At 41.8% G+C, this 9,668-nt stretch overlaps 1 protein-coding gene across 1 annotated transcript; it reads left to right on the top strand.

Moving 5' to 3' along the window:
* Positions 1-7,388: 7,388 nt before the first annotated feature.
* LOC309567580 (translationally-controlled tumor protein homolog) lies at positions 7,389-8,104 on the top strand. Its single transcript, XM_082272974.1, has one exon. It carries the CDS (start codon positions 7,475-7,477, stop codon positions 7,988-7,990), a length of 516 nt encoding a protein of 171 aa, XP_082129100.1. The 5' UTR covers positions 7,389-7,474; the 3' UTR covers positions 7,991-8,104.
* Positions 8,105-9,668: the final 1,564 nt, after the last annotated feature.

The raw sequence follows: 9,668 nt of genomic DNA, 5'->3' as shown, positions 1-9,668 counted from the left end.
GGTTTACTCACTAATGGTGATGTGGGGGTTTACTCACTAAATGTTGATGTGGGGGTTTACTAACTAAATGTTGATGGGGGGTTAAGTCACTAAATGTTTATGGGGGGGTTTACTCACTAAATGTTGATGTGGGGGTTTACGCACTATAATGTTGATGTGGGGTTTACTCACTAAATGTTGATGTGGGGGTTTATTCATTAACCACTTTACCACTAGCAACTGTGCTGCTACTGCGGCACAGTGGCTCGTTATCGTCCAGCGACGTAGACCTACGTCGCTGAACTCCTCCCCCTGTAGGCGGCGCTCGCGCGCCGCCGGAGGCGCTCTCCCGCTGTTTTCATTCACAGCGGGAGTCGGGCCAGGGGAGGAGCAGCGGCGATCGCCGCTGCTCTTCCCCAATCGTCGGGGAATCTAGTTTGGAGATCTCCTAAGTGACAGGGAGTGACAGATCGGAGTGTTCAGCATAGCTGAACATCCGATCTGTCCCTGGCTCACTCAGTCACCCCCCCCCCCCACACGTTAGTAAGCACCAGGCATACATTAACCCCTCCCTCTCCAATAAAATTAACCCCTTCCCTGCCAGTGTCATCTTTACAGTAACAGTGCATATTTATAGCACTGATTACTGCAGTAATGTCACTGGTACCCCCAAAAGTGTCAAAAATGTCAGTCAAGGGTCCGATCTGTCCGCCGCAATGTCGCAGTCCCGCAAAAAAAAAAAAAAAAAAAAAAAAAAAAAAAAAATCGCAGATTGCCGCCATTACTCGTTAAAAAAAAAAAAACACCAAAAATGACAGAAATCTTTCCCTTAGTTAGTAAACGCAATAACTTTTGCGCAAACCAATCAAAATACGCTTATTGCGATTTTTTTTACCAAACATGGGTAGCAGAAAACAAATTGGCCAAAAATTTAAAAAAAAATTGGTTTTTACATCTTTTTTGGGGGGAATTTCATATAAAAAAAATGTTAAAAATATTGTTATTTTTTTCAAAATAAATGCTCTTTTTTTGTTTATAGTGCAAAAAGTAAAAATCGCACAGGTGATCAAATACCACCAAAATAAAGCTCTGTTTGTGGGAAAAAAAGGACGTAAATCTCGTTTGGGTACGGCGTCGCATGACCGCGCAATTGTCAGTTAAAGTTGCACAGCGCCGAATCGCAAAAAGTGGCCCAGACGTAAGACAGCAAAATGCTCTAGTGGTAAAGTGGTTAATAATGTGGGGGTTGTATCTGGCTCTGATACTAGCCAGTGCCTCACCAGCCACTGACCTCACCACACGTGTCTGATCTGTAGAGGGGAGATTTCATCACAAATTGTATCAGTTTTATTTTTGAAGTGATTGGCAATCTCCTGGGCAGTGAGTGAGTTAGTGGGCCCAGGCAGTGGAGGTCGAAGTAGAATTAAAAGATAGAGAAGAGTTGACAGGGACTAGATGAAAAGGGTTAAGAAGAGTGATAAAATAGGTCTGCTTGGAGGCAAGAATTGTATTTTTCGAGGGAAGATTTATATTGGTTGAAGTCTTTGTGAGACTTATTCTTCCGCCACACAGACGCTCAAGAGTGCAGCATATCATATCATTAACACTACACAACTTATGTTCAGATTATTTAATAAAAATCAAACTATCTGCAAATATGGCCACAATGGGACTAGCTAAATTTGGGAGGGGTTGACAAAGTGCTTCTGCTAGACCCATTGTTGCTCAAGTAGGTTTTATCTGCTCTAGTATCTAAATGAGAAAACGATTCCCGGAACAATATAATTTAGTATTTAAGCATATCTTTATATAACATACAATGTAGCAAGGCAGTTACATCAATAAATTATAGAACCTGCAGACAGGGTGACCGTTGCATTTCACTGAACACAAGACAAAAAGCAACTAATATTAATAAATAACGCTATTGATGTTCAGAGACAAAATGGGGATAGCAGGTAACAAACCCCACTCTCTGTTTCTAGGTTTGCATGACTAATCTGAATATACAGATTTATTTTGTTGTAGATGTACATAATAAAAAAAGTAACCCAAGGCAGAAACAGAAACATGCAATTATGAACCTCGGTTTCTTTTAAAAACCAGAAACACTGCAAACATTCCATCCACTCCAAAGCAACTCGCCTGCTGAGCTATGCTACATTGCCCCCCCCCCCCCCCACCCCCACCACAGACTCTACACCAGGTAGCCTGACAAATAGAGACAAGCCTTCACCCCACCAAAAGACCCCACCAATCTGCACACAGGACCATGGACAGATTTAATGGCAGTGAATTGGAAAGCAATCCAGCCAGATGTCTTTGAGAAGGTGTGCCTCAAACAAACATGAACATTTTGCAATTTACATTTATAGACAGGCAATTGGCAAATACTTAAGTCAGCATGCCAAAATAAATCATCCTGTATGTTAATGGTGCACAAAATTTTCTTTCATTTATCTTTTGATCCTTACTGTCCACTTTGTTCCTAAATAAAGGTTGACAATGCTCGAAGGCCTCCGCACTATGTCTGCCTATTGGGACTACAGGATGATGTGGAATGTGTTTGTTTTCTCAAGGCCCGTACACACGTACCGATCGTCGGCATACAAACGTCGGTGGACGAAGGATCTGCCGATTGTACGCGTGTTAGTATGGTGCCTCCGACAGATGTCTGCGCACAATCCGCGGACAAAAGTCTTTCTTGCAAACATGAAAATTTTTGTATGCCGACACCAGAACGGACGATTGTTCGCCTGTCAGTACACAATTCGGCCGACAGACCGCAGATTTGCAAGACTGGGCATGCTCAGAAAATAGAAAACACAGGGAAAGTTAACCATTACATGACATCACTTCTGCAGTCGGCGGACAAAATTCTTGTGCTGTCCTTGTGCTGTCTTTGCACTTTTCAGCAGACACCGACATCCCGGGGAGAAAAGAGGAACATTTGTATGCCGACCATCGGTACGTGTGTACGGGGCTTTAGACTTACAGGCATTGTGAATCTGGAGTAAGCATTGACAATGGCTCCTCTACTCTGGGAAATGTAGTTCTATGTGGCAGGAAGATGCATTCTACAATGGGAATGTGCCTCTAGCTCCCAGCGACAGAGGAAGGAGCTTGAACTTGCATCCACATTAGTGATGTCGTGAACATAAAATTTAATGTTCGCGAACATCGGCAAATGTTCGCGAACCGGCGAACATTGCGAACCGCCATAGACTTCAATAGGCAGGCGAATTTTAAAACCCACAGGGACTCTTTCTGGCCACAATAGTGATGGAAAAGTTGTTTCAAGGGGACTAACACCTGGACTGTGGCATGCCGGAGGGGGATCCATGGCAAAACTCCCATGGAAAATTACGTAGTTGACGCAGAGTCGTGTTTTAATCCATAAAGGGCATAAATCACCTAACATTCCTAAATTGTTTGGAATAACGTGCTTTAAAACATCCAGTGTGTGTATACGATCAGGTATGATGTTGTATCGATCAGGTAGTGTAAGGGTTATGCCCGCTTCACAGTGACAGACCAAACTCCCCGTTTAACGCACCGCAAACATCCGAAAACAGACCACAACCGACCAAAAATGGGACAGGAACTGGGCTTTAAGGGTTAGGGTTAGGTTTAGTGTTAGGGGATAGGGTTAGGGTTATGGTGAGATACTTAGGGTTAGAGTTCGTAACCCTACCCCTATGCCTCTAACCCTAACCCTCTAACCCCAAGCACTAAAAATAACCCTAACCCTAGCCCTAACCCTAATTCAATTTTTTTTTCTGGTTCTGGACATGCTACAGAGCTGAAACTTCACAGGTACACTTTTTAGACCCCCAGACACCAAATCACACAAAAAAGTTCTTAAAAATTGTCATTTTTGATAGAGAGCCAATTATTGGAAAAATTAAAAAAAAATAAAAATAAAAAAATTCTTTGGATTTAGTGTCTGGGGGGTCTAAAAAGTGTACCTGTGAAGTTTCAGCTCTGTAGCATGCCCAGAACCAGAAAAAAATTATGAATTAGGGTTAGGGCTAGGGTTAGGGTCAAGGCTAGGGTTAGGGGGTTAAGTTTAAGGTTAGAGGGTTAGGGTTAGGTTTAGTGCTAGGGGATAGGGTTAGGGTTACGGTGAGATACTTAGGGTTAGAGTTAGTAACCCTACCCCTCTAACCCTAAGCGCTAAAAATAACCCTAACCTTAGCCCTGACCCTAACCCTAGCCCTAACCCTAATTCTATTTTTTTTTCTGGTTCTGGACATGCTACAGAGCTGAAACTTCACAGGTACACTTTTTAGACCCCCAGACAATAAATCCAAAGAATTTTTTTTTATTTTTTTTTTTTAATTTTTCCAATAATTGGCTCTCTATCAAAAATGACAATTTTTAAGATACGGAAAGTATTCAGACCCCCTTAAATGTTTCACTCTTTGTTATATTGCAGCCATTTGCTAAAATCATTTAGGTTCATTCTTCTTCCTCATGAATGTACACATAGCACCCCATACTGACAGAAAAACACAGAATTGTTGACATTGTTGCAGATTTATTAAAAAAGAAAAACTGAAATATCACATGGTCCTAAGTAATCAGACCCTTTGCTGTGACACTCCTATATTTAACTCAGGTGCTTTCCATTTCTTCTGATCATCCTTGAGATGGTTCTACACCTTCATTTGAGTCCAGCTGTGTTTGATTATACTGATTGGACTTGATAAGGAAAGCCACACACCTGTCTATATAAGACCTTCCAGATCACAATGCATGTCAGAGCAAATGAGAATCATGAGGTCAAAAGGAACTGCCTGAAGAGCTCAGAGACAGAATTGTGGCAAGGCACAGATCTGGCCAAGGTTACAAAAAGATTTCTGCTGCACTTAAGGTTCCTAAGAGCACAGTGGCCTCCATAATCCTCAAATGGAAGACATTTGGGACGACCAGAACCCTTCCTAGAGCTGGCCGTCCGGCCAAACTGAGCTATCGGGGGGAGAAGAGCCTTGGTGAGAGAGGTAAAGAAGAACCCAAAGATCACTGTGGCTGAGCTCCAGAGATGCAGTCAGGAGATGGGAGAAAGTTGTAGAAAGTCAACCATCACTGCAGCCCTCCACCAGTCGGGGCTTTATGGCAGAGTGGCCCGACGGAAGCCTCTCCTCAGTGTAAGACACATGAAAGCCCGCATGGAGTTTGCTAAAAAACACCTGAAGGACTCCAAGATAGTGAGAAATAAGATTCTCTGGTCTGATGAGACCAAAATAGAACTTTTTGGCCTTAATTCTAAGCGGTATGTGTGGAGAAAACCAGGCACTGCTCATCACCTGTCCAATACAGTCCCAACAGTGAAGCATGGTGGTGGCAGCATCATGCTGTGGGGGTGTTTTTCAGCTGCAGGGTGAAAAAATGATGCCCTGTGTGCATGGGGCCTTAACTCTGCAGTCAGCATTTTTGCAGAAGAAATGCCTGATACACACTCAGGCACTGGGATTTTGTGTAATCTGACAAGAAGACTGCCACCTGCCAGATTAAAGCAGTCCGGTGCCTTCAGATTACTTTCACCCCCCCCCCCACCCTGGTAATGGGGCAAAACCTACACCACCCCCCCCCCCCATGTGCATCTCCGCAATATATCCTGATCCTTGGCTCCACTTGCCCATCTGCAGGCTTGGGGCCAGCGTAGCTGGTGCCGCCAGGTAGGGGGGAGGGAGCGGAGCAGGCACATGTCCACTCCTGTCACCAAAAAATCATCACATAGGGGACTTTTTGCCCCTATGTGAAATAAATAAAATGTTTTCTTTAAAATTGTAAATAAATAAAGTCACACTCAAGCACATAAACCCTTCCCCCCTCCCGCCCATCACCACATGTATGCATGTACGAATGTAAACACATGCGTCAGGGGCGCATATGCAGGAAAACGTTGATTGCGACACACGTTGCATATCGCCGCTCACGCCGGAGTGGGAGCAATGTTTTTAGCACCAGACCTCTGTAACGCTAAACTGATGACCTATAGGGGGCTTTTGCAGAAAATACAGGGTACTGAAGTTTGTCGCCATTTTGCGGGCACACGATAATTAAAGGTTTGACATGTTGAGTATCTATTTACTTCAGGCATAAATTATTTTTTATATGTGTGCAAAAAAACGCAAAACCGGCTGCGCCAGCAAAAGGGTTAAGCCTTCCCATCTAAAACAGATACAGGGTACAAGCTTAAAGTGGTTTTAAACTCAAAAACAAAAATGTGATGTATTTCAGTTTACCAATCTTCAAACAGGTGGTTGAGCTGCAGTTTTACCAACCTCCAACTGGCCCAGGGGATTTTTTCTGTTGCTTAATGAATGCTGTTAGGCTCTGTCAACTTCCATGATCCAGGCATTGGGCAAGCAACAATACAGTTTTTTTTTTCCCCTGCGTGTCATTAGGTGTTCTTTGCAAAGTGAATTTTTACCACTTTCACCAAGAGGAGGGAAATTTAAGGGAAAATTTCCTAGCAAAGTGATCAGCCTATTTAATGTTAATAAATCAACCCCAGGGTGTTTCCTGGTTCTAACATCAGCCTCTCTGAGCCCATGAGCCGATTCACACTACTCCGACTTGGGACGCGACTTGTGTGCCCTCAAGTCGCCCCAAGTCTCTTGTCATTACAAATTCAATGTAAATGAATGAGAGCCGTCTTATATCCACTACTGAAGTCGTTCCGACTTCAGAAAAGGTTCCTGTACTACTTCAAGGCGACCTATCCGACTTGTGCACATAAACTTCAATGGGAGTCGCCTCTAAGTCGGATCCTTATCTATTTTCAAGCGACTGTGATCACACTTTCCAGGAAGAAGAAAAAGATTACCCAGGCATTCCCCACAGACAAAGTCGCCTATCATTTAAGTCTCTTCAAAGTCTCTTCAAAGTCACGCTAAAGTCGGCGCTAAAAAGTCGCTCCTTCATGGGGCGACTTTGAGTCGGAGTAGTGTAAACCGGCTCTTACACTCACAAACCGCTGAGTGAGGTTGCAAAGTGCAGAATCCTGTGACAGCGTGGATACTTTGGAATATGGAAATCTATAAAACAGAATAAAATGTAAATGTTGTGCACTTTCCTAAATGAACATATTGGTAAGATTTCCTGCGTAGCATTAGCAGTTGTCTAGTTGTGTATGTAAAACCTCGCGCTTGTGGTATTAAAATGCATAATTTGTGTTTAAACGCTTAAATTAAATAATTTGTATAAAACAATTTATATAAAATCTGTGCAAGCTGCTTGCTGCAAGAAAAAGTGCTAGTGCTCTTTTGAAAAGGTGTCAAACAGTGATAGCAGCGCTGCTTATAAATAACTGTGCAAATATTTTAAATATAATAAATATAAATGAAGAAACCATTCATAAAAAAGTGCATATCAGAATATAAAGTGCATAAAAAATGTCCATATTGCCTTTTTTCTCCCCACCCTTAGCCGGAGCTGAAGCTCCCGTACACCGCTCCGGGACGCCGACTCCCTATCCATCGCCACCATGATTATCTACAAGTGTGTCATCAGCAATGACGAAATGTTCTCAGACATCTACCCAACAAAAGAAGTCTCTAATGGGCTGTGTATTGAAGTTGAAGGAAAGACCATAACCCGAAGAGAAGGTGACATTGATGAAGCTCTTATTGGTGGCAATGCATCTGCTGAGTGCGTAGAGGAAGGAGGTGACGGTGTAACAGTATCAGGAGTTGACATTGTGATGAACCACCATCTTCAGGAAACTGGATTCACTAAGGATACATTCAAACGATATATTAAAGACTATATGAAAGCAATTAAAAGTCATCTAGAAAAGAACAATCCTCAAAGAGTGCAGCCTTTCATGTCTGGAGCAGCAGAGAAAGTCAAAGAAATTCTTGGCAACTTCAAAAACCTGCAGTTTTTCACAGGCGAGTCAATGGACCCAGAGGGTACGGTGGGCTTTTTGGATTATCGCGAGGATGGTATAACCCCCTTCATGACCTTCTTCTTAGATGGCTTGGAAAGTGAAAAATGTTAACCATTTGGATCATTTGATGCAACCAATTGCTGCTGAATCATTCATACCACACCAGGATTAAAGTCTTATGACCAACTCAAACTGGACTGTTATCAAGCTTCATTTATTTCAACCTAAATTATTGGAGTGGAGACATCTATTTTAAAACTTTTTTGTCATTTAGTCCAAATAAAATAATCATACTCAAAAAAAAAAAAATGTCCATATTAGTCCTTCAAAGTAACAAAGTGCTCTGGTGCTTGATATGGGGTCGCCCCCTGTGATTAACTACTTACCACAATGGCAAATGGTATAGGTATAGACCCAATCCAATCGTCTGACTTTTATTACTGCCAACCACTAGAGGGCAGTTTGAAGGAGATTAGTAACATACCCCATTGATTATAACAACCGTCAATGTATTAGTAATTATAATTAAATTTCGAAATATACTGTCAAGCACCTCACTCTAATACATATCCAATATATATGAAGTATTTATGTAGCCAATCAACACTTTGTAACGATCGCAATGGGTCGCACTAGTACCGGAAGGAAGGAATAGTGAAGGTGTATTTATAGCACAGTGGCACGCTCAGCACGATAGCTACAGATGACGCTGTGATTGACAGCGAAACGCGTCTAGCGATTGGTCAAGCGTATTGCCACGTCACTTCTGGCCGGTGAAGCGCACGCTGCGGGAGCAGCTGTCCACCGTGCCGAGCTCTTGTTCATGCGTGTTTTTATACTAGGTTTGTGAGTATACCCCTGTTTGCCTCAATAAACGTATCTGTTAAAACGATCTTCACCATGATCAGTTTTTCTTTCTATGAGGAAACCCGGGATTACTAATCATTGCAAAGGAATCATATGCAGATGATGATCAGCATTATTTGCCTGTTTGTAACCACATTGTGGTAAGTAGTTAATCACAGAGGGCGACCCCATATCAAGCACGGATTAAGCACCAAAGCACTTTGTTACTTTGAAGGACTAATGTGGACATTTTTTATGCACTTTATATTCTGATATGCACTTTTTTAGGAATGGTTTCTTCATTTATATTTATTATATTTAAAATATTTGCACAGTTATTTATAAGCAGCGCTGCAATCACTATTTGACACAGTTGTCTAGTTGTGTTTAATATTTTTTGCATGCAACTGTTCTAGTAAATCGCCAAGCAGCGAGAAGTTGGTTAAAAGTGTAAACAAACCCTCATTAAGAGTCTTTAAAAACATCTGATAAAGATCTTCAAACCTCTTTCTGGGTGGAAAGAGATTATCTATGGAGAAGATTTGTTTATTGAGGTTCCTTTTACCCAGAATTATACAAGGAACACAGTACAGGATGGACTTTTTCCTTTTAGCTTCCTACTACTTTTGTTCTTTAGTGGTAAATTATGCTTTGTAGTTCTATATATGTACAAATGTGATTATGGAATTACCAGTTTTTTTTCAAAAAGTAAAAGCAAACATGTAATTAACATCTGTCTATAAATAGCTTCAGTTGGTATGTTTGATTTCATATGTCAACACCCATGGATGTGTCACAAGACTAGAATGTAATCAGTGGTATCTGATCACTCTCATTTGCCTAAAAGCGCCAACCACAAATTGTAGTGGACAAAAAAAAACATTTAAAAAAAAATGTTTAAAAAGCCCAACTACATGTAAAACTCTTTGTTCTCACTGGGGGA

This window comes from Pelophylax lessonae, assembly GCF_965119305.1.
Source record: "Pelophylax lessonae genome assembly, chromosome: 11".
Taxonomy (NCBI): domain Eukaryota; kingdom Metazoa; phylum Chordata; class Amphibia; order Anura; family Ranidae; genus Pelophylax; species Pelophylax lessonae.
Note: the sequence above shows the minus strand (reverse complement) of the source record. Positions and strands in the feature narration are given on the sequence as shown.

Bases quoted from the DNA above. Each gene is read 5' to 3' on its own strand.
- LOC309567580 (XM_082272974.1), top strand. From the start codon at position 7,475: ATGATTATCTACAAGTGTGTCATCAGCAATGACGAAATGTTCTCAGAC.